Source organism: Podarcis muralis, chromosome 6 (assembly GCF_964188315.1).
Source record: "Podarcis muralis chromosome 6, rPodMur119.hap1.1, whole genome shotgun sequence".
NCBI classification, from domain to species: Eukaryota; Metazoa; Chordata; class Lepidosauria; order Squamata; family Lacertidae; genus Podarcis; species Podarcis muralis.
The window spans coordinates 304943-329320 of NC_135660.1; the positions used below are offsets into that span (position 1 = coordinate 304943).

The 24378-nt window shown below is 53.4% G+C and overlaps 1 protein-coding gene and 1 long non-coding RNA gene across 5 annotated transcripts; one reads left to right on the forward strand and one right to left on the reverse strand.

Annotated features, from left to right (window-relative positions):
- The first annotated feature begins 93 nt into the window (after positions 1 to 93).
- LOC144327914 (uncharacterized) lies at positions 94 to 4141 on the forward strand. Its single transcript, XR_013393080.1, has 2 exons — positions 94 to 1136; positions 2171 to 4141. It is a non-coding gene; the product is annotated as an uncharacterized LOC144327914 (long non-coding RNA).
- On the reverse strand, positions 982 to 23119 carry MELTF (melanotransferrin). Of its 4 annotated transcripts, none has more exons than XM_077929557.1 (16): positions 22780 to 23004; positions 19718 to 19979; positions 16730 to 16829; positions 16030 to 16212; positions 15158 to 15314; positions 13323 to 13390; positions 12471 to 12661; positions 12045 to 12225; positions 10880 to 11031; positions 8998 to 9094; positions 7951 to 8145; positions 7104 to 7260; positions 6623 to 6690; positions 6355 to 6542; positions 3456 to 3651; positions 982 to 2282 (listed from the first exon to the last, which is right to left on the reverse strand). In XM_077929557.1, the coding sequence occupies exons 1-16, from the start codon at positions 22917 to 22919 to the stop codon at positions 2212 to 2214; spliced, it is 2406 nt and encodes an 801-aa protein (XP_077785683.1). In that variant the 5' UTR covers positions 22920 to 23004; the 3' UTR covers positions 982 to 2211. The 4 variants fall into 4 exon arrangements, with proteins under 4 accessions (XP_077785683.1, XP_028587820.2, XP_077785682.1 ...); XM_028731987.2 differs by having other exon boundaries at positions 19718 to 19872; positions 22780 to 22953; XM_077929556.1 differs by lacking the exon at positions 982 to 2282 and having other exon boundaries at positions 3110 to 3651; positions 22780 to 23119.
- Between the last annotated feature and the right edge of the window lie 1259 nt (positions 23120 to 24378).

A 24378-nucleotide genomic window follows, 5' to 3' on the forward strand; every position in this document is an offset into this window, starting at 1 on the left:
AGGGACGCGCATCTCCCGGGAGACGAGGCAGCCCCGGCGCCGCCCTCTCTCTCTCTCTCTCCCCTCGGGGCGGGGCCGGGCAGGGGGCGGGGAGGAGGCTTACCTGGGCGCCAATGGGCGGGCGCCATGCAAATAGCCTGCTCTCCGGGACGCCCCCCAGGGCAGCCGAGAAGAGCGCGCTAGAGCGGCGGCAGAGCTCCGGAAAGGCTAGAGGGGACCGCTCGGTGCTCTGGCCGGGCCACTTCCGGAGGAGCCCGGGCGCGGGAGAGCCAGGCCTGGGGAGGGAGGGCCGGGCAGACCTTCCTGTGTTATCAGAGTTTCACATCCAGAATGACAAAGAGCCTTGCCAGTGCCAGGAAGAGGGCAGAGTCCGAGGGAAGGCGTCGAGGCCTCCTCAGAAGAAGCTCCAGGCAAGCGGGGGTTTCTCTTCTGCCCCCCCCCCCAGCGGAAGAGGCGTCGCTCTTGGCCCAGAATTCCCCAGCATGAGGCGGCTTTCCTTGCCTGAGGCTCAGGTGCCACCTGCTCCGGTGGTGCTTCAATACTTACACTCTGTTGGGCAGATTACACAACTTGCAAAGCAACAAAGACCACCCTCTGCCAAGACGGAAAAGCTCCCGCAGAGCAGCTCAGGGAGTTGCATGAATGCTGGGGGGAAGTCAGCCATTCCTCAACTGTAAGGTGCTGAAATACTGACCGGCACTGGTCTCCTCTCTCAGCAACCCCTAGCCCCACACTCACACACACACTTGAGGTGACATCCATCAATTGCCTTTGCACTGAATGGTGTGTCCAGTGGGGAGGCCAAGCCTTCCATTTCCCCCCCTCAAAACATGCTGGAGCACAGGTGCAATGGAGATCAGCAGAGAGAAGAAATTGTGAGACAGGTGCCTATTCCCATCACACGGAGAGGTTGGGTTGTGCAATTAGAGTCTGTGGCAGAAGGACAACCCTCTTTCATCCAGATTATCTGCACCTGCCCCAGACGGGAGATTATGCTTTATTTCGACCTTTTCAGAGCTGGCTTTTCACAACTAGGGATTGTCGTCGTTTGGCTTCATCCAAAGCATTGGGGAGGGTTCTCTGCATGCTTGGTGTTGGCTGGTATATTCTTTCTCAGACTGTTCATCTGCACCCAGGTGAGTTTTTCCAGCCCCAGAAACCATGGCAGGTATGGCTGACATCTCATGTTACTAAGGTTTGCTGTTATTGTTGTGGCAAAATCCTGGAAACTGCAGTTACTTAACTTTGTCTCCCTTCACGACAGCTACTGCAGGCATTTACTAAGAGGTTTTGCCCTTTTGTTGCTTATGGGAGGCTCTTTGGCGTTGGATTTCTAGGTGCTGCAACATATAGCCAAGATAGGCAGGGCTGGAAAATGCCTTCCTTGCCATCACCTGTCTCCTGTTTATTCTCTTTATAGCCTGCTTTTTTATTCATAGCGGGACTCTCAAGGGAGTTAATAAATACAGTAATTGTGTTAGTCTAGTTAGTATAAAAAGATGGACACAGTGACGCTCTTCAAGCAATCAGCAGGCAGACATGCAGCTCCTTGCCTCCTCCCAGCACACCTGAGCCCAGGGCCATAACTGCAGGCAGAGGGGAGCTATTTCTGGATCTCTGGATGCAGAGCCAAGTCTCCCAAGAGGGGCTGCAGTCAGACATCACAAGGAAGCCTGGCTAGTCTTGGAGGGGAGGAGACAAGTCCTCCCCCCCCCCAAGCTCACCTACTCCAAGGTTGTGAGGAGCAAACTGGAAGCTTTTGCTCCTTTTACTTAAGCACAGTTAAGGATGTGGCTATTTTAAAATTTCCTTTGTTGAAACAAGTCTGCTTCATAAGCCATCGCTTGGAGTTAACTTGTTTCAAACAAATCTCGGTTATGAATAATCAGTTTGTCAGTTCTGAACGACATGATAATTAACCAAAATGGTAAGCAAAAGCTTCTGAGCCCCCCCCCCCCCCCTCAGGACTGTGCCAGAGAAGGAGAAAGGAAGGCTAGTGCAGGAGCCCTGGAGAGGCCAGGCTTGTTCCCACCACAATGGAAATGCTTTAGCAACCATTGTTTGTGGTCTGAGGAAAAAGGAAGGCCCAGCATGCTCCACTTCTTCCAGATGGATCAGGCCAGCTGATTTGATTGGTTTGTTGACTTTGTGGTGGTGGTCCATGTTGCAGCTGCCTTTTGCCTCCTGGCATGTTGGCATTCAGCCAATGGATCACGGACAGCAGAATCCAGCAAGACCAAGACTTGTCATCAGCAGCAGGAGGAAGACATTCACTGACAAAGCTGGAACGTAACATATGGACATAAGGATATTAGAAGGGCCTGCAGGACCAACAACCTGCTCTCACACTGGCCAACTGGAAGCCGGTAGGAAGCCCAGAAGCAGGACCTGCATGGAAGAGCCCTAGTTGCATTTGGGATTCCCGGCAGCTGAGATTCAGAGGCAAGCTGCTTCCCACAGTGGAGGTAGAGCAGAGCCATCAGGGCAAGGAGCCACTGACCCTCCAGGAATTTGTCGAATCCTCTTTTAAAGCCATCCAGGTTGGTGGCCATCACTGCCTCCAGTGGCAGGGAGTTCCTAAGCTGAGTGAAGAAGGATTTTCTTTTCTTTGTCCTGAATCTTCCAACAGTCCGTTTCATTGGATGTCCACAAGTTTCAGTGTTGGGAGAGAGGGGAAAAAGCTTTCCTCTGTCTACCTTCCCCATGCCATGCATAAGTTTATAAACTTCCAAGTCAATTGATAAAGTAAGTTATGGTTTATGGTAAAATTTGTAAAGTTTTTTTTCTTTGTGAAAAATTAATTAAAAATATTTTAAAAGCAAACCAACTTCTATGCTACACGGAAGGCGTGAGGATCACTGTGTTCCACAGAACCTTTGAGGCCCAGATATATGCAGGGACAAGGATGCCTCTCCTCCCCTCACTCCTTCCCCAGATTGGTGAGGGGGGAGCAGTCTCTTTCCTCTCAGCTCAGTGCTAGGACTTGGATATGGATTGCTCCCTCTCCCCTCACAGCCCAGGATCAGGGATCCCTCCCCTCCAGGGACCCTCAGGAGTAGCCAGACACATTCGTTAACAAAAATTCACATAGGCTTTTAAAAGGACATTGTTTCAATGGTGTTTTTGCACCCCAGGCTCCTTTGGGAGAAAGGGTGGGATATACGTTGAATGAAAGTAATGATACTATACTTAGAAATGGCAGAAATGTACAAATCAACTGAACTGATTCAATGGAGAGCAGGGAGGCTATGACATATTCACGGTGTTGAGAGAGACAGGCCTGTTTTGTCGATTATTGCAATGACGGAAATGGAACTGCCATATAATAAACTAGTATGCTGATGTGGGGGGGACCCACACAAAGACACTGGACATGCTGGATGTACTCCATGGGTCACTTCTCTCTGCTGCAGGGACAGGAGGGGGGGGGAGTCCATGGGGCTTCTCAGACTCACCTGCACCAGAGCACTGGGAAGCTCTCAGGCCCTGCAGGGCCTCCACAAATGGTTCCCCCAGCCAGGAGATGGCCGTCCTCCTCGCCCCAACTGGCACAATGGCAACGGTGGAGTCCCTGAAGATCAAATCTTTCCCTTTGAAGGCTGTAGAATTGAACATTTGGAATCCATTTTCATTGTGGTCACCAAAGAAGTCCTGAAAGCCAAGCAGAGGTCCCTGGTTACACCCAGGAGCACCTCTCCTTTTGGAGCGGGGGGGGGGGGGGCTGAGAAGCTGCTGCCTGCCAGAGTTTGCAGAGAGCAGGCAGGGGGGTTCCCAGCACCTTGTGATTCCCAGCACCAGAGCGGGGAGAAGCAAGAAGTTCGCTACACTGGGTTGCCTTGTTTGGCTCACTATTAACTTAATTCCAAAAGGTGAATATGCTTAGAAATTATGCTTCACAACTAGATGGACTAGAAGAAATTGGGGGAGCTCTGACCTTAAGCAAACACTGGCTGATTGCTCTGTCACTGCCATTGTAGTGCTAGGCTTACACCATTTTAAAATGATACTGTTCTAAAAAATACTATGCTGCATTGCTTTAAGTTGTTTTGTTTTCCTCTAACTTCAAAATACCATTATCTTCTGAGAAGATAACATGCTTTCAGTGAAGCTTTGTACACCAATAAATTGCTTTCTATTATCATCTTGAGTGTGGTTTTTATCACTGGCCGTTTAGGGAACTTTTTAATGTTTGATGTTTTTTCTGTTTTTAATCTGTTTGGAGCCACCCAGAGTGGCTGGGGAAAACCAGCTAGGTGGGCGGGGCATAAATAAATTCTTCTTCTTCTTCCTCCTCCTCCTCCTCCTCCTCCTGAACCTCTACTGGAGGACCCAGTGAAAATTTGTGTGCCAACCAGGAACTGCTCAGGTAAGCAACTAACACTTTTAGTGGGTTACAGGTAGGTAGCCGTGTTGGTCTGCCATAGTAAAAATAAAAAATAAAAAATTCCTTCCAGTAGCACCTTAGAGACCAACTAAGTGTTCTTGGTGTGGCTTTCGTGTGCATGCACACTTCTTCAGATGCCATGGGCATATCAGTGTGCATGCACACTTCTTCAGATGCCATGGGCATATCAGTGTGCATGCACACAAAAGCCATACCAAGAACAAACTAGCTGGTCTCTAAGGCGCTACTGGAAGGAATTTTTATTTTGTTTCGACTTTTAGTGGGATTCCTTTTTGTGATCTTATCAAGTGTTGTGTTCATTCCTTTTTGTTGTCTGCATTTTAAACTTTTGAAATTAATTTCATGTAAAAAAACCCCAGAGAGGTTCAGATCATATTCTTGGGATTATATTTTTGAATGAGACAATTTATACTTTTCAAACATTCCATAAGTGCTGGAAATATAAATGGATAGTTTTACTAGCATTTTGCTTTGTAGCATCACAGATGAACCTAATCTGTACTCCAGAATCACAGGTTAGTCCTCACTCGCCTGGAGGCTCCTGGGCCTCCTCCAGACCAAGAATCCTTCCCACTCACAGCCTGCAGTGCTGCTATAAATATTTACTCAAGGAGGAGGCTGCCTCTGCTGGGCTGCCAGGGATGGGTGACGCTGCAGGGCTGTGATTCCTTGGATTTTTCCATGAAAGTTTAAACATAACCAGCAACTCCGCTCTAAATCTTTCAGCAACAACCTTTGCATTGTTCATTCCCCCCCCCCCATCATTCATCTGCCCCTTCTCCTCCATTACTGAAACCTTTTCCTGGTTTTATTTTATTTTCATTTCATGCTGACGGCACCTAGATGCCCATTTACTATTTCCACGCTTGAAGCTTATAAAAAAAATCTTAGCAAAAGCCAAGCCTGGCTACTGAGAAATACTGCTGCTCGGCTGTTCCACAATCCTGCTGTGACCATGTTGATCCTATTCTCATTTCTTGTTCACTTGCATCCAGAAGTTAAGCACAGACTGGGATGGCCTACCTAGCAGGGATGATGTAGTCTTGGATTTCCTGCACTGCCAGGTGGTTGGACTAGATAACCCTTGAGGTCCCTTCCAACTCTATGGTGCCAAGTGGGGTGGGAGGGGTGGAGAGTTTCCTATGAGGGTCCATTGTTGGAAACAGGGTTGAGAAAGTGCATCAAAACCAAGCCCACAAATCTCAGGAGCAGGAAGGGTGGATGGTAGAAGGGGGCTTCATTTACACCTTGCCTTTTTGTTTGATCCTGACCCACAAGGGGAGTGAGCAGAAACAGAGCAGCTCAACACAGTGACAACAGGGCTTTAACACTCTGTGTTGGAGCATTTATTTTGCCTCAGAACTTTCCCCACGAAAACCCACTCTTTAGTGCTCAGTCAGAGCAAATGTCAGTTGGGGTTTCCTTTGGATTGCCGTTTGCTCCAATTGAGCTGTAAAGAGTGGGGTTGGGGGGGGGAGGCTGTAGATCAAAAAGGGTGTGTGTGTTTGGACACAGAGCATTAAATTGTGGGCCATGCCTGCAAAGAGCGGAGGGAAGGGAAGTGTGGATAAGCCCCAAGTTCAAATAAACCAGCAGCAGAATAAACTAAACCATGTGAAACCAAGCAGGGACCCAAGAACCAGCAGGGACCTCCGCTGCCTGACGTTGCATCCCCACCCTGGGTCAGAGTGCCAAGGGGTGTCCGGGCCCCTCCTGAGAGCACCAGGCTCCTTGCTGCCAGCCTGGCCTCTGAGGGCAGAATCACCAGAGGGCAAGCAGACAGAAGGAGTGCCCGGCAGTGCTGGATCAGGCCAAGGGGGCCCACCTCCCACTGGCACCCTGGTGCCCAACAGGAGGCATAGCAGTGAGAGAAAAGAGCACCCTCCGGAGGATGAAGACGACGATGGTGCCCTCTTGTGTTGTCTCTCTTCTAAGCCATAAACCAGTACCTGTGCAATGTTCAGAAGTCCAAAAACAGCCAAAGCATTTGTGTCTGGGTGAACCATGATGGCGTGGGCGGGCACCTGTCCCCAATGACAGTGGGCAAACTGGCTAACTTCCGCACGGGCACCATTTGGGCACAAGAGCTGGAAATCCCCCGAGCGCAGCTGGGAGGCCCAGGAGCCCGTGTTGTTCCCTGGAAGGACAAAAGTGCTCAGAGAGTGGTTTCAAGGAGAGGGAGGGAGGGATCATGAAAGACAGGAGTGGGCAACCTACCATCTGTGTTTTCAAAGACTGTGGAGTGTTTCACAAAGGCCACATCGCCTTTGCCCTCAGCTAAACACCTGCAAAGAACACCAAGAGGTTGACCTGTGAAGCAGGTGGCAGAAGGACCTCCAGCAGCAGCAAAGCAAGGCATGCCCACCCCCCACCCCCCGCAGTTGGAATGGCCAGCGGCAGCCAGGAGCTTTGGCTGATGTGAACAGCTTCCGTGGTTGGTTTTGTGGTTGGGGGCTGAGAGGAACCAAGTACATCCCCCCTTTTTCTGTACTGAAAACACCCTTCCCTGCTGCAATCAGTGCCATCTGACTTGGACAACCCATGCGCCGCTCTGTCTCAGGGAATGCCCCATGCTCACACCCCAAGAGTCTCTCCCCAGAGCCTTCCGGGTGGCAAGCAAGAGGAAAGGCCCCCTCCGGTCTCCTGCCAGGCACTTGAGGCTCAGGCCAGCTGGCACCCCCCTGCCAGTCCCCGTTACCTGAAGGCTCCAGCGTGGCCATAGTAACGTTCTTGGCTGCTGGCATCGCACTTGTATTTGCCACTGAGGTCCCCAATGCAGAGCTCACACAGGCTGTCCAGGTTGCCGTCTCCCGGGGCCCCAGGAACGCAGCTGCCAGAGAAGAAGGTGCTCACCGCTGGAACGAGAGGAGGAGGGCGAAGCCGGGCATGAGCCAGCAAGGCCAGGAGGGGCCCCAAGAACAGCTGGGCACTCGGAACGAGGGACTTGGAAGGGGCCCAGCCCTGCCTGGATGCATGAGGCTTCATCAGGTCCTGGATGAACCAGGATGAGGGCAGAGCTTTGGGCCAAACTCTGACTCACCTGAGAGGCTGGTGGGCCACAGCTCAAGGGCAGAGTCCCTGCTAGGCATGCAGAAGGTCCCCAGCGCAACCCCAGGCAGCGCCAGAGAAGACTCCCTGCCTGAGACCAGGAGTGGACTAGATGACCAACTTCCAACCCTACGATGCTGTGAGACTCCCGAGGGCGAGTTCTCTTGTCAGCACAGGCAAGACTGAGGGGGTGGGGATCACTGGCCTGCTTCAGTATCAGGTGGCGCCTCTGCTGGGCCAGAGGGTGCCTCAGCACCTGCCTTACCTGGCCTGGTGGTGGTGATCCCATGACCCCCCCGGGGGGGCAGCCACATGCAGGAGCTGGGAGAAGGGGGGTCAAGAGCCCCTCCACCCTTTGCTCCCCCTTCTCTCTCTCTCTCTCTCTCTCTCTCTCTCTCTCTCTCTCCAGCAGAGGTCTGTGCATGCCCTCCATGTCTCCTTTGGCCCCAAAGGGTCAACCCAGAGTCCCAAACAGCAGCCCCCTCCTGCCCCCCTACCTTTGGGGATGTTGCAGTCCTGAGGACGGATGAACCCCTTCTTCAGCAAGAGGCCAATGGGCATCTTCCACCCAGCCATTGTCCCATAACCTGCGTGGCAGGACCTCCTTCCTTGCAGCTCGTAGATGGTGAAGGCGTCATCGGCCACCCGCCTCACAAGGGCCACTGCGTAGTAGGTGCTGGTGGTGTCCTTGTCTGGGGGGGGGGGGGGCGGGAAGCACAAAAGAAACCCTGAGCCCCCTCTGCCCCCTCCTTTAGCTGTTTAAAAGGGGATCTCTAAAAAAGAGCAGCATTTTGGACAAGAGCTTGAAATGAAGGGGTCAGGAAAGACAAGGGGCACCATAGAGGTACAGGGATCATTTCTGTTTACACAGCGGAGGGTCGCCCCCCCCCCCCCGAGACACACATACTTCCCTCCTTGGGTCCTCCTTGTTCAATGACTGTTGTCTTAGAGGAAAGAGGAAGAGCTGGGCAAAGACTGGCAGCCAAAGTGCCCCTCCAAGGCACAGTACGAGACTGGCAAGGCAAGCCCCTGCCCCAGTCGGGGTTACAGGTGGGCAACGTGTGCCCCCCCCCAGCTCTTGAAGGACTCCTTTCTTGTCCTCCCTGGCCAAACCTTCTGGGGCCAGCGTGACCCAGGAACCTGACAGGTTGCCCACAACTGTCCTCAGGGGAGCCCAGCCCCAGCACAAAGGCCGGAAGGAAGCCCTCGGCTTGTGAGCCCCACGGGGCAAGAGAGCAAGGGGGAAAGGAGTGCGGTGGGTGGGTCTCCTGTCTCCTTGAAGATCAGCACTTGAGCACAGTCTGAGCCAGAAATCTGAGGCCTCCAGGCTCTTTGCGTCTTTGCTGCCAATCACCAATTGCCCCACGGACCTTTGCGCTTGGGGGCTCCTCCTGGAGGCCTGGAAATGTCCTTAGAGAATCCCTTGGTTCAGCTCTGTGGTGCCCAGCTGGGCGGTGGCCACGTTTGTGGGCACTGAGTCGCCAGCCAGTCAGCCACAAAGCAGCTTGCACACAAGAGGCCTTCAGTCCTGCCAGCCTCCTCACCTGCGTAATGCTCGGCAGCAGCTGGCACCAGGCCGTATGTCTCCCCGGCCGTGTAAATATCCTCTCCGGCCAGAGACACAACGTCAATGTCTCTGTTCTGAAAGGAAATCAAAACATCCTTTTAAGACCCGGCTGAGTCACGTGGGGGGGGGGCGGAGGTGCCTGCCTGCCCCTTTGCCTGTCCCCAAATGGCCCCCATCTGCACTGTCCTGTCTTGCTCACAGGTCACAGAAGGAAACGGATGCAGAGGGGCAGGCTGAGACCCAAAGGGGGTGGCAAGGAGAAGCCAGTGCAGCCAGCCCTCCTGTGGCCTGGTGGTCTGTTCCCCGCCAGATACGTGACACCCATCCTGCCCTCTAACCCATCTGGGCATGGCTGCCTGATAGCTTTGCTTCGGCTTAGTCCATGCCCAGATGCTCACATCCCTCTGCTTCACTCCATCTCCACTGCCCTTGGGCTAAGGAGGGCTCCCTGAGCGCAAGCCATGAATTCCAGAGTCCCAGTCTGAAATCACATGCTGGGAAGAGCTTCAAGAGGGTAAAGAGCCATTCAACGGTGGACGGTGGACTTCCTCAGAAGGTGGTGTTTGGAGCAGAGGTTGGATGGCCATCAGTTGTGGATGCTCTGAGCTGAGATTCCTGCACTGAAGGGGGGGCTAGAGGTCCCTCAGGGGTCCCTACAATTCTAGGATTCTCAGTGCCCAAAGGACCACCTCAGTGCCCATGCAACTCTGCCAGGCTGTGAAGGCAAGACTAGCCAAAGGCTCTTCTCTGGACGCCAATGACACACACACACCCCAGACCTCCACCCTGGGATTCATTGATGGTGATGCTCTGTTTCACCGTCTGTTTTGACCCAACATCTTTTATTGGTTCTGACAGGTGCAGGTTTTGTGAATTTTTTTTTACGTTGTTATTTGGCTGCTTGTCATTATTTTGAATGAATAAGGCAAAGGGCCAGCATGGCTTCCTTTAGTAGCTCTGGTGCTCCTGGTGAGGTGAGAGGCATTTGCACCTGGAGGGATGTGCTTGGGAGGCTGTGCGTCCAAATGGCCCCAACCCCCAATGGAAGAGGAGCGGGGAGGAGAAGAAAGGCCCTGACTCTCTCAGCCAAGGCACCGATGCTGCTGTGTCCAGAATGGATGTGGAGAACAGAAAGGAGCAGCTGCCAGGAGCTGGCTCCCCCTGCCTGCCCCCCACGGCCAGAACAAACTCTTGGCTCCCATGGCCAGTTGCCCTGGTCCTGGGGGGGGGGATTAAGCCCCATCCATCACCAAGGGCAGGAAGAGGGGGCCGTTGCAGCTCCCCTGCCCAGCCAGGGCCACAGGGAGAGAAGAGCAGAAGGGTGCTGGCGGAGGATCCTGGGCAGCTGCCTCCCCTTCCCAGCACTGTCTGCCCTGAATGGCAGGCATGGCTCTCCCGGGATTTGGGGCAAGGCCCTCCCACAGCCCCACCTGGAGTTGCCCTCCGGGATGAAGCTGCATGCAGAGCCCTGAGCTGCTGCCCGTCCCCTTCTGACCATTTCCCAGCCCCCGGCACCCCCACTTCTCCCTCCTCCCTCTTCTCTCCTTGGGGCAGTGCCTCTCTCTTTTATTCCATCTCTCTGTCTCTCCACCCGCCTCTCAGTTGCCCTGAGCTGCTTGGGAGACAATATTTGCCTGGAAAGCAGAATGAAAATAGAGAAAAGAGATAGAATAGAACACTACCACCCCATGCCAGGTATTCTCATGCAGCCTAGTCAAACAGCCTGCTGCCTGCCTGGGATGCGACCCCTCCCCATCTCCCTGATGGCCCCCTGAGGTCTGCCCAGGTGCCCCTGGGCCCTGCCAGCAGAGGGCAGCAGCAGCAGCCCCCAGGCTAACCCATCACGCTGGGCACCACACCTGGATGCGCTCCATGCACTGCTCAGGACTCTCTGCCGAAACGCACTGCAGCTCCGGCTTCAGCTGCTTCTCCTCGAAGGCCGTGGCCATCTGGCTGCATTTCCAGATCTCCTCTGTAGACAAGACGCACCAGCGCAGGAAGGGAGGCAGCCCTGTAGCCCCAGAAAAAAGAGCGGCTGAGAACATGGCAGGCCCACGGCAGGCCCAGCTCCCAGGCAAGCAAGCAAGCAATGGGTCAGCAAATCCCACGCTGAGGGTGGCATGGCTGAGATCCTGGGGGTCCTTGTGCAAAGACACGGAGAAGAAACTCGGTGCCTGCCATGAGGGGGAAAAGAACACCAAGCTGCAAGTGCACTCTTCTCAGAAAGGCTGCCATCAGGCAGGTGAGATGTTGTGGGACTCATCAGAAACACCTGGAGGGCCACAGGTTAAGGAGAGCAGAATGTGGGGGGTCAGAGCACCTGGAAACAGATCAAGGCCCTGGAGCACATGGACCTTGGGCGGGAAAGGTTCAGGAAAGCACCACCAAAACGGTCAGGGGGTGCTGCCCCTCCCTTACGAGGGAAGATTGCAGTGCTGGGGACTTCTCTAAAAAGTCCCAGAGGCAAGGAAGAAGCAGCATGATAGAAGTTGGACTCAGGGGGTTGGACTCAGGGGGTTGGACTCGATGGCCCTTGTGGTCTCTTCCAACTCTATGATTCTATGATTCTAAGTTTATAAAATTCTGCCTGGCATTGAGCAAGTGGAGAGAGAGACAGTTTCCTCCCTCTCTCCTAACACTAGAACTGGTTCAGCCTGAAGCTGAACATTGGAAGGCTCCGGACAGATAAGAGGAAGCCCTTCTTCACGCAGCACAGAAATCCCCTGTGGAACTCCCTCCCACAGGAGGCAGCTCTCACCACGAAGCCTCCTTGACCACAGACACCCAGGTTAGTTTGCCTTGTTGTTGTTGTTGTTTAGTTGTTTAGTCGTGTCCGACTCTTCGTGACCCATGGACCAGAGCACGCCAGGCACTCCTGTCTTCGCTAGTTTGCCTACCCCGCCCCATTGCTGACCCTCTGCCCAGCCCTGGTGGCTCTTTCTCTCCCACCCAACTCCCAGGGCCCCCCCTCCAGCCAGGGGCCACCGCTCTTCCTTAGAGAGCCAACCCCCAGATGCCCCATACTTGTAGGGTCACAGTCCAGTCCCCGCACGACATGCATGTACTCTTCCCCCAGCCAGGCCTGGTAGGACTGCCCCACAATGGGAACCAGCTCCATGGTGGAGTCTTTGAAGAGAAGATTCTTTCCATCATAGGCTGAAGAGTCAAACATCTGGAAATCAGCACCTTCGGTGTTAAACCTTTGCTGCAACAATGACAGAAAAGGGAGTCCCGGTTAGGAAACTTGGCTCTTCTCAACAGCACAATCTCCCCCAAGTCTGCAATTGAGTGAGAAGAGCCCAGAGAAGCTCAGCATCCTGCCTTCCTCTCCATCTCTGCAGAGCAGGTGACATTGGGGAGGTGCAGCAGGCCGTGGGGGTGGGGTGGGCACCCCTCATCTCCAGTCAGGCCAGCAGCTGAAGCAGAGGCCGGGGAGCCAGAGGGACCCACCTGCCCCTGGCTGAGCAGCTGGAAGATGAGGCTGGCATTCGCGTCCTCCCTGGCCACCACGGCGTGCGCAGGGACACGGGCCAAGTGGCAGGACCTCCACTCCGTCACGGCCGCTCTGCTGCCATCCCGGCAAAGGAGCTGGAAGTCCGTGGCCTGAAGCCCCGGCAGGATCCACGAGGGGGGAGCTTGGCCTGGAAGACAGAGCAGAGCACAGGCAGTGACGAAGAAGAAGAGTTTGGATTTGATATCCAACCTTCAGGAGTCTCAAAGCGGCTCACATTCTCCTTTCCCTTCCTCCCCCCCAACAAACACTCTGTGAGGTGAGTGGGGCTGAGAGACTTCAGAGAAGTGTGACTGGCCCAAGGTCACCCAGCAGCTGCATGTGGAGGAGCGGAGACACGAACCCGGTTCCCCAGATTACGTGACTACCGCTCTTAACCACTACACTACACTGGCTCTGACCCACATAGGCCAGGGACAGCTCCCCTTCCTGCAAACCAGGACTCCCATGGGCACCACTGAAAGGGAGACCACAGGAAACTGTGCCAAGCTGAGCAGTTTTGTCACTGTTCTTTCTTCATGCCTTTGCGTTCCATTTATTTGAAAAACTGCCCCAGGAGAACCATTAGCAGAAAGGCCCTTGTGCCTTCCCCAGGTGAGGTTTCCCTTCTCACCTAGAGAAGCAGAGGGAATAACTCCCTCCTGACCCATAAATCCAATGTTGATGAAAGAAGAATTCCACTTCTGGAAAGGGAGTTAGTGCCCCCTCTTGGGTCCCTCTCCCAGCACCTGGCACATGCCACCCAAGAGGCCACCGGCTCCCCCTGGCAGAAGCTGCGCAGGCTGACTCACCTTCGGTGGCTTCGGCGACTGTGCTGTGCTTCACAAAGGCCACCTCCCCTGCTCCGTCCACCAGGCACCTGAGGGGAAACCGAGGCACAGTCAAGGCCCCACAATGGCCGCAGAAGCACAGCGTGGGGAGAAGCTTTTGGCCGCTGCTCCCAGGAGGACCCTGAGTGAGGATCCTGCCCCAAGCCTGCCTCCGCCTCTGCCTGCCCCACTGCCTCAGCCCTAAACAAGTGGGGCAAGAAGTCAGAGACGCCCATTTGCAGGGGAGCAGAGTGTATAGGGGAGTGTCAGCCTGAGCTTCTCCTATGGTTTATTACTGTAGATCATCAGGACATGAGTTGGAAGGTTGGCATAACTTAATATGGCAGGATATCCCCATTATGAACTTTCTTGACCCTGGTACTAGTCTGATCTCAAAGACATGTCCTGGAAGACATTGGAGAGCATATGTTAATCTAGCCAGCATTAAAAACTAATCAACACCTTGTTACGGAAATTACGGGGGGGTTAAAGTTAAATGTTACAAATATTATGCCTGAATGTATCCCTTCAACTTGACCGCTCAGGGAAGTTACTGTATTTTTCGCTCCATAGGATGCACCGGACCATAGGGCGCACCTAGTTTTTAGGGGGGAAATCAAGAAAAAAAATCTTATTTCCCACCAGCCCCAAAGAGCAGCGTACAGGCTGCGCGCAACCTCTCCCTGCCGGGAGAGGCTGCGTGGGGCTAAAGAAGCCATAGCCCCGTGCAGCCTCTCCCTGCCGGAGGGGTTGCGCGCGGCTATGGCACAAGCCAAGGCAGCCAGCGGGATGGATCCCACTCACTGTTTTGGCTTCCTCTTTAGCCCCGTGCAGCCTCTCCCTGCTGGAGGGGCTGCGTGCGGCTATCCCTGAAGCCTGGAGAGCGAGAGGGGTCGGTGCGCACCAACCCCTCTCGCTCTCCAGGCTTCAGTAAAGGCAACCCGAAGCCTCTGGAGCGCGGAGGGAGAGCTCCCTCTGCGCTTCGGAGGCTTCGCGTTGCTATCGCTGAAGCCAAGGAGCCTGCATTCGCTCCACAGGATGCACACACATTTCCCCTCAATTTTTGGAGGGGGAAAAGTGCGTCCTATAGAGCAAAAAATACAGTACCTAGCTTTAAAAATAATATAAAATCATCTCCTTTGCCAGCTTCCTCCATTCCAAAGCTGTTTCCCCCTTGAAAAAGGACTCCAAGAGGTGCCCAGAGGTGACAATTGCTGAGCTGATTGTTGGCCAAGGAAAGCCTAATCCCATCACCAAACTTGCCAAGGGGCCAGACATGCAAAGGAAGTTCTCTTGTACTTTGGGTGGTGGGACTTCAGAGGTGTTTCCTATACTAATCTTATACCTGAGTCTTGCCCTGCCATGTCTGCTTATGTGACATGCCAGTGATGTAGCAATGATGCTGCGTGAACTGTATTCTGGGATATGGTGGGAAAGTTTTAAAAGTCCTTGTCACCCCATCCTTGGGGTTCAAAATTCCTCTTTGAACCTGCTGCACAATAAACTTTGGTCTACAGCTATTTGCTCCGGTTGGGGGCTGAACTCCTTCCTTTATTCCGCAGGGACCTGCGGGCTCTGCCCGACCAGCTGGGGGACTGAGCAGCCTCGCACCTAGATTTTTCCCTAACAACCTGAATGATTGCCACTTTAGCGCAGGGTAGGGTTTGCTGCCTGCTTCAATTGTAGTGTTGCTGCCTGAAGCAGCATTGATATATTCTGTTACTTCCATGTCATATAATAAGCCAAGCTTTCTTTATTCCTCAGCATTCATAGATTTCCAGGGAAATGGGCCCCACTCTCTTGTCGCCCAAAGGTACCTGAAGGCGCCCATATAGTCGTAATATTCCTCGTTGGGGCTCAGCTCACATTTCCCCCGGCCGGTCCCGTCTCCTCTGCAGAGCGCACAGAGGTTAGCTGGGTAGCCATTTCCACTGGCTCCAGGGACACAGCTGGCACTGAAATAGTTGCCCACGGCTGGAAGAGAAGGAGGAGTGAGGGGCTGGACCCACAAGCCAGGCCAGAGCAGCCGCCGCTGCCACTCCTGGCTCCAGGGGAGAAAGCAGCTGGAGAAGCAGCCTTGCTGGGCTCAGGTCAAGGCTGGAAGGAGCTCTGAACACAAGGAGGGACAGCCCTCCCTCTGGACAAGAGAGGCCCCCTGGCCCAGCTCAAGGGACACACCTGTGCAGCTCACAGCCAGCCAAGGAGCCACAAAGCCCCACATGCACACACAACCCCCGTTTCCCTCTGTGCTGAGCGCAAACCAATGCTGAGGAGTGAGAGTCCTCTTCTGTGTGTGTGCGCAACTGAGTACATCAGGACCCAGCGTGTTCAGGGCTCTGCAGGTGATGCTGTGTGCCTTCCCGACCCCAACACACACACACACACACACACACACACACACACACTGTGGGGTGGGAAGAGAACCCTCTCTCTCTGGGACTTTTGCAAAGCAAAGCAAGGCTCTGGACTTGGCAGTTGCAGAGAACATGGTCAAATTCTGCACACAAAAACCTCCTTTGGCAGGACATGGGGGTGTTCCTGTGCCAGCTGCAACCCAACCACAACCCCAGTCCAGAATATTGCATAAATGTACGGACATCTGCGCAACTGCTCAGAGGAGCAGTTTGACTCTCTGCAATTCAGAAGCTGGTGGCACGTCCTCAACCAGCCCTTTGCAGGCAGGCCTCACCTGCAGCTACCTCGCAGCCCATCACTGGCATCCGGCCGCTGTCACGAAGAAAGCCAATGGGGACGTTCCAGCCGGCTGTCCTGTTGATGCCCGTGTGGCACGACCTGGTTCCCAGCAAGCTGTCGATAGTCAAGCTGGAGTTTGCTCTCACAACAGCCACTGCATAGTAGGATGTGCCAACATCTGCACAGGGATAGTGGGAAGGGGGCCTGTCAGTCTGAGGAAGGCCTTGGACCTCCAGGGCCTCAGCAGGATGGCACCCTGGATGCCACTGGAGCCCTGTCCAGTCAGCATGGGTTTTCATGCACACAGTCACTTGGCTGTTCCCCACATTTGAACCGTGCTCAGTGCTTGACTTGGCCTGCTGGAATCAATTGCTGCTGCAACTGGGAAGAGCCCAGGTGGGCAGGGAGTGAACTGGATTTGGCTGAGAGAGATCCTGCCTCCCAGTGCTGGCCTTGCTGGACGGAACTGGCCAAGTCACTTTCTCCACTGCGTTCCTCCACACAAAATGAAAACACCAGTGCTTCTCTTTCCACGTGGGTGCTGTGAGGCTGGCTGTGCATACAGATTATGTGGCACTGATCTTCCCCCCAGCACCCACGCGCTATCAGCAGAAAAGGCATCTGTGGCACACAAGTGGAGCAGCTGCTGGGTCCTGCCTGAACAGAGGGACGGATGCTGGCAACAACTCACTTACCTTGGCCATAGGCTTCTCCCACCACTGGCTTCAGGTTGTATTCCTTCCCAGCCTGATAAATGGTGCCGCCATCGACGGCTGCCACATCCGCCACACTTGCCTGTCAAAGAAACGGGAGGGCATTTTAGGTACCTGCTTGGCAGCCCCTTAGGAGGGAAGGGAGTGGCAGGCTCATGCCAAGAGACCCCTCGGCCCAGCCCAGCCTCCCTCCTTCAAGATTTTGGTAAGCGGGTAGCCATTTCCACCAGGCTTCCTCAAAGCCACCAGCCCCCAAGTTTCCCTGGGGTCTCACTGAAGCCTCTGAAGGTAGTGTGAAGGTAGAGAGAGGGTTAAAAATAAGCTGAGACCACACAGTGGTCATGAAACAAGAAAAGAGTGGAAAAAATATGGATTTTTAAGAAAAAGAGGTGCAGCGTGTTTCCCTTTGGAGACAAATAGCAAAAGAGAACCAATGAAAATGCCCCCCACTTTCCCTGGGCTAAACATTCCCTCAGCTCAGCAGGCTCTCTGGGGAATCCTCTCTCATGTGGAGTTCCACCTTGAACTGCCCAACTGCCAGGATGACGACATCTGGATGCAACCCCCCACCCCGTAATAATGCTGTCATTCACAGGCTCAGCCCAGTGGGATACAGAAAGCCAGAGAGCCTCTCAAACAGGAGACTGACCTTTCCCACATCCACAATGGGGTTTCACCGCCTTGACCTATAGTCCCCAAGGAACCACCAAGGAAGGTACGTCACAGGCAGCAAGATATGTCTGCCCATATCTCACACATCTGCACAACAGCCCTGGCTAGCAAAGTTCAGTTCCTGGCCAGAAGGAGCTGCCTTCCTCCTGGTGGCTGATCCCAGATCCTGCCCACCTCATAGCCATTTAACAACAGGGTGAATGCCACAAGAAAGTTTCAGCACAGCCAAGCCGCCAGCCTAGCCTGGCCTTGCTGATGTGCCTGAGGGAGGGAAGGAGGTGACCAAGGGGGAGCAGAAGAAACAAGGATTCAAAACATGAGACTGGAGGAAGAAACAGAGGCAAAGGCATCACCCTGTGCTCTGCACACCTGCCTGCCTGGCAATTAAGGGAAGCAGCAGGGAGGAAGAAGCCCACCACTTGCCACTTTCTCCTTCACAATGGCTGGGCAAGCCCATCTCCCAACCTCCCTGTCTCTCTGACAGCATCAGCAAAGTGCAGCCCAGCTGGCATCAGGTTGTCGGAAGGGGAAGCAGGGGCAGCCGCTGAGTGCTCAGGACACAAGCCCAGTAACACCTCTTGCTGTGGTACCCAGCAATTCCTAACACATCCATAGGATGGTACTGCCTGAGACGCGGGTGGCGCTATGGTCTAAACCACTGAGCCTCTTGGGCTTGCCGATCGGAAGGTCGGCAGTTCGAATCCCCGTGACGGGGTGAACTCCCGTTGCTCGGTCCCTGCTCCTGCCAACCTAGCAGTTCGAAAGCATGCCAGTGCAAGTAGATAAATAGGTACTGTAGCAGGAACCCCCCCCCCACCCCAATCATTCTGCTTGTACAAACTTCACACACACACACACTCACACACTACATACGCCACATTTCTGTTATAAATTCATAGAAAATCAACCATACATTGGATTTGCATTGTTCCATTTTTATTTTACTCCATATGACAAGAACTAACAAAAGGGGAGGGGGGGTTTGACCCTGGTCAGCCAAAATCCCTTCACTGTCTCAGCACATCTCAGCACATCTGCAGGAGCCCTGCCCAGATGATCCCAGACAGAAGACAATCAAGACCACAAAGAACTTGCATATGGGAGTGGATTAAACAAAGGACAATGATCAGATCTTCCCTCAGGGGGCAGGAAACTGCAAACTCCCCTTTGTCTCCTGGAAGTGACTCATGGGGAGGGGGGAGAGGAGGAACCAGCCAGGTGACAAGATACTCAGGTTACCACCAACTCCTCCCTCAACCCCTCCTTTCTGTAATATATGCATGATGTTTCTGGGGGGTGGGCTTGACCTAGAGGAGGGGAATTTCAAAAGTTTTTTTAAGACCTTGCACACTATTTTTCTGGGTCTTTCCTCTCTCCTGCAAGTGAGGGGAACACCCTGATGCATCAGTTCAATAAAGGCCAAGCCTACAGGCTGCTGTTTTGCTCCAAGTTATCCTGGTTGGTGTCAAAATCCCTTCACTGTCTCAGCACATCTGCAGGAGCCCTGCCCAGATGATCCCAGACAGAAGACAATCAAGACCACAAAGAACTTGCATATGGGAGTGGATTAAACAAAGGACAATGATCAGATCTTCCCTCAGGGGGCAGGAAACTGCAAACTCCCCTTTGTCTCCTGGAAGTGACTCATGGGGAGGGGGGAGAGGAGGAACCAGCCAGGTGACAAGATACTCAGGTTACCACCAACTCCTCCCTCAACCCCTCCTTTCTGTAATATATGCATGATGTTTCTGGGGGGTGGGCTTGACCTAGAGGAGGGGAATTTCAAAAGTTTTTTTAAGACCTTGCACACTATTTTTCTGGGTCTTTCCTCTCTCCTGCAAGTGAGGGGAACACCCTGATGCATCAGTTCAATAAAGGCCAAGCCTACAGGCTGCTGTTTTGCTCCAAGTTATCCTGGTTGGTGTCTTTGTTTTTGTCCAAGGGAGCCCTCAGATTTTTTCCGTTAACAGTACTGCTGTGGTGGGAAGGTAAATGGCATTTCTGTGTGCTCTGGTTTCCATCATGGTGTCCTGTTGTGGCAGACGTGGTATAGTTCGGCTGGCCACATGAGCTGGAAAGCTGTCTGTGGACAAACACCGGCTCCCTTGGCCTGAAAGTAAGATGAGTGCCGCAACCCTTTGACTGGACTTAACCGTCCAGGGGTCCTTTACCTTTTTACTGCCTGAGAAAGAAGAGACTCTACACCCCGAGGCGACAGGCAGGGCCAGAACTTCCATCCAGTCATAGCCAGAAATGTTGCCTCCCCTCCCCAACCCCAGACCCAAGCAAGTTACTTACATTGATCATTGATATGCAGTCGCTGGCTGAGACACCTCTCACACAAGTCAGCAGGGGTCGAATGTTGGCCCTGAAGAAGGCTTTGCTCATGTCGCTGCACTTGGCAAGCTCTTTGTCAGAGACTGTGCACCAATTCAGCTGGTCCAAGGCAAAGACTGAAAAGCACACACGTGCCAAGTGAGACAGGGAGGAACTGCTGGGGATGAGCATCTGATCAGGGCCTGTTTGTGTCCCTGGGGAGGGTCCCAAAGTCCTGTAGGACCTGAGCGAAAGGGCAGTGCTTTATTATTATTATTATTATTATTATTATTATTATTATTATTATTATTATTATTATTATTTTACTCCGCCCATCTTGCTGGGTTTCCTCAGCCACTCTGGGCAGCTTCCAACAGAATATTAAAACAGTATAAAACATCAAACGTTAAAAACTTCCCTAAACAGGGCTGCCCTCCTCTTGCTAACTTCAGCAGCTGACATCCAATGGCACAAGGCCTCTCACAGGGAAGAGAGAACCCAGCCATCGGGGTCGGAAGCCACGGACAGGCTTCTCCTGCAGGAATGCGCTTCTCTGTCTCGAAGGGTGTCATTTCCACTTGTCCATCTAGCCACGAGGGGCTGTGCTGGGCCTCCCCAGAAGGGATCTTTTATCCCAGACACAGGGACCCCGTGAGACAAGAGCAAAGCAGGGCCTATTGTTCAGCTTGGCCCGTGTCACCTGGGGGCAGAGGGGTGGAGCAGGACCCTCGGGGGCTGTATCCTCTGGGGGGCTTTGCTGCTGCTGCCCAGGGGCACAGACCCACTCCCACCCTTTGCTTCTGAAATGGCTTCCTCAGTCAATTTCATGTGGTGAATATGGGTGGCAATTTACCACCCAAGGTCACTTGCTAAGCTGATGTGGCAAATCCCAGGTGCCATCATGTGAGGTCGTATTCAGTTGTCCAGCAAGAGAAAATGACCAGCAACATTTCTTCAGGTTCTCTTATGGTAAAAATGATGATAGGAACTTGGCCAAAGTGGTGTTTGCAGGTCACTCCGTTTCTGTATCTTTCTGTCCCATCTTTGCAGAGAAGACTAAAGCTGAGGCCACCTGGTCCTTGCACAAATGGACCAAAGCTGAGCAAAGCCAAATCATTTAGTTTCTACATACATAATATCTCCTGGCTTTTTCCCTGACAAGATTCAAAGTGGCTCATTTCTCCCAACTCAGCATTGTGTGGAGAACGACAGCTCAGACTGCCGCCATATTTCCACAAACAACATTCCCATCAGCAGTATTAAAACTGGGGCCCCAGAGTTGCTGGAGAAGAGCTGGGTGGCCGGGGGCCTTTCTGCCATGGATGGGCAAAGAGGGGACGGACCTTCTTGCCTTTTCCCCTCCTGAAATATCAGTTTTTGCTGCTGCCTTTAGCAGGATGGCTGAACCCATGGCACCTCCTGGCCTCTGTCTATGGCCCAGCAGCCTCAAGTGCTTCTGAAACTCAAAGCTTGTAGCAGAATCTTTTAGTTCAGTACAATTCCCCAAACCACAATTTGCTCTTGTAAGACTCTGCTGAATGAGGGGATGGTCAATACGGGTGGCTTTATGGAGGACTGGAACAGAGAACGGCACACAAGGCGATGGCAATCCACCCTGACAGCTGGAAGGCCCTCTTTGGACCTCAGCCTGCGTCTTACCCTCCCTAAGCTTGTTTTCCAGGCATCCTGGACGCCAGCTGCCTCTGTCCAAAGTGCATGGCAGCTGCCCAGAGCGATCAGTAGGATCAGCACTAAACGCACTGCCTGGCCTTGCCCCGCAGGCGCCCTTCCCCATATTAGCCTGATCCTAGAAACATTTCTGAAGTCTTCAGGGGTCCACGCTGCACCCATTGTACGCCACTGTCCTGGGATTTGCTAGAGGGACAGCGGAGCTGGACCTGCGTGGCTGGTTGGAGGCCAAGTGGCTGACCTGGCAGGACTGAGCAGCTGCCCCAATCACTCTTCTTGGCCAGAGGGCCTCTCTTCCCTGGACACCTAGGGAAGGGCTCCTTTTGTCCAGCAGCATACAGAAAACCAACGTCTGAGATCTGGGACTCCTCTTTGGGACGTCCGTGTGGGCTCTGCCAGAATCCACACCCCCTTTGGACGCCTTCTCTCTTCTTCTTCACTCCTTTTTCACTCTTTCCTTTGATTACATGTCTGGTCTCCTTAATGGTATTATGAATTCAGCTGCTGCTATTTTGTTTCTTAGCTCTTAGTGTTTGGGTTCATTATATGTATTGTTACAAAAATTATTTAAAGATCAACCAACTGTGCATAAAGCAACAAGAACAGGTTCCTGTCAGTGGCTTTGCTGCTGTATGACTGGCTGGAACTGCAAAGGCCATTTATTTGGGCTGGGGGCCTGTGGGGGTTTCTGGCCATCTCTGTCCACCCCCCCCCCCAGCCTGCCAAGAAAACGGGTGATGTGGGACGACCATTTCCTCATTTCCTGAGAGAGCTGGTTTTAAATGGACAAGCTCCTGGAAGCCAAAGTCTACCCCAAAGAAGGAAGAACAGCAGCCACTGCCCTAGCGGGTCCTTTGCTCTTTGGACAGGCCCCGCTCCGAGACTCCCACGGCTGAACCAGAAAGGGAAAGTAAGACTCTTGACCCTGACAGGGTGCTCTGCCAAGGAAGAGTGGGATCGGGCCCTTGCCTCACGAGAGAGTACATGAGTTGGTATTCCTATTGGCATTCCTGCCAAATGAACACTTGGGTCATCCTGTTTGGATCTGTGCATCAGCCAGAAGGGCCTGTTCCCTCGCTGGGGTCTGATCCTGCTGGGCCAGAATCTCTGGGGCTGCTCCCTCCCAACTGCCCTGTCGTGGCTAGGAATTGGGCCATGCTTAAGCTAGAGAGAGGCTGTGAAAACCCCAAAAGTGGCAACCAGCCCTAAAAAGCCATGGGGTGCCTAAACCCACCATGGAAGGAGGGGGAGGGGTCTTCTGGCCCAGGCCCTCCCCCCCACCTCCAGAATTCCCAAGAAGAAACTTCCTTCTCCATGGAATCTGACCCTCAACAGAGAAGAGAGTTTCAGCCTACCAGCTTGAAAGCAGAGCAGAAGGGCAGAAGGACGGGCGACGCTCTTCATGGTGGAGGAAGGGAGCTCTCTGGAAGCTGCTGCTCAGCCTTCTCTCTTGGATTCCTCTCTGGAAAAGGAGGCAGGCGATGCCACCCTGCATGTCCCCACCTCCAGGGGGAGGGGGGAAGACTTTGGATCTGGCAAGGTGAATGACTGCCTTCAAGGAACCCCCCCCCCCCACTTGGCAGTCAGGGGACAACAGAGCTTACCATTGCTTCACTACCACCTAGTGGCTTAGCCAATTAACAGCCCGTGCAAAGGCATATCCTGGAAGCTGCTGCAGCCTAGTGGACTAGCAAGGGCAGGAGGGGCTCCTGGACCCCTGGGCAGCCTCCTCTTCTGCAGCAGATGCAGACAGAAAAACAGCAGGCGGGAGAGGCAGCAGCTACCAACCACCAGATGAGCACCGGGGGTCCCAGACGGAAAGCCAGCCTCTGCTTGGAGGAAGTTAAGGCAGGTTTAGCAGGCGGGAAAGTGCGCAGAACAAGAGAAGAGGAAGGAAGTTCAACAGATGGCAGCAGGAATCTCCTCTACCACAAGATCCCAGATAGGTGGGGGATCCCCCCCCACCCCGCCTCTGCTGCTTAAAAGCCTCCAGTGAAGAAGTCCATCACCTTCTGAGACAGAGTCTGCCTCACAGCTGGCACCAGCATGAAGGTCTTTGTGATGCCTAATTCTGTTCCTTGTGGTGTGAACCTGATGGCCCAGATCCTGCCCTCTGGGCAAAAGGAAACAAGCCCTTTGGGTGGCTTTCCTGGTGCTCTTAACCATCTCCCCCCCACCCACCCCCAATTCCTCATAGGACACTTCTTGCCACACCTTCCAGACTGTTGACACTCTTCTTAAACTTCTGTGTTCAGAATTAGACAATCTAGGTGAGGTCTAATCAAAATGAACAAATGGCACCATATGCCTTCTTACAGTCAGGAGACTACACATACATTAATGCAACCTGGAATTGCATCAGACTTTTTTGCTGCTGCATTGCACTGCTGGCTCTACTCCTGAGTTGCTCATGCTGTGTTTGTGAATCTCACTCTTCCCACCTAAAAAGTAGAACTTTGACTTTCATCCTTGCTTTTAGTATTTTACTCTGAATCTGAATTGCTTTTAATTTTGGGTGGTTGGCAACCTTGGGGGTTATTTTGAAAACTGGAATGTGTATGGGATATTCTTAAAAGGTAAATACAATAGCAGCAGTCAGGGTGGCAGGGGCAGGATGTGTCCTGGCGAGCGACACATTCTTCAAGAGGTTTCGGGTGGGGATGAGACAAGGGGGTTGAGCCAAAAGTGTGTGTGTGTGTGTGTGTGTGTGTGTGTGTGTGTGTTTGTTACAGAAGGGGGCGCAGATGGAGCTCCTGGGGGGAGGACCAGGCATGAAGGCAACAGGCAGAGGGAGGGGGGTCAGAGGGTTTGCTGGCTATGCTGGGATACAAGGGCAGGGAGATAAAAGAGTCGGTAGCTCAAAAGTCCTCTGGGCTTCTGGAATTTCAGAATCCTGCCTGAGGGAGCAGTTGCTGAAGGCCAGCAGGGACCCTAATCTGCACTCTGGCACTGGG

What these genes read in the sequence shown, in the direction of transcription:
- MELTF (XM_077929556.1), bottom strand. Translation starts at nt 22,919, where the DNA reads ATGCAGGGTGGCATCGCCTGCCTCCTTTTCCAGAGAGGAATCCAAGAG. An exon ending in AGTCGCCGAAGCCACCGAAG is followed by an intron (nt 12,662 to 13,322) that starts GTGAGTCAGCCT and finishes TCTGTCTTCCAG; the next exon opens with GCCAAGCTCCCCCCTCGTGG. An exon ending in GGCCACGCTGGAGCCTTCAG is followed by an intron (nt 6,691 to 7,103) that starts GTAACGGGGACT and finishes TGTTCTTTGCAG; the next exon opens with GTGTTTAGCTGAGGGCAAAG.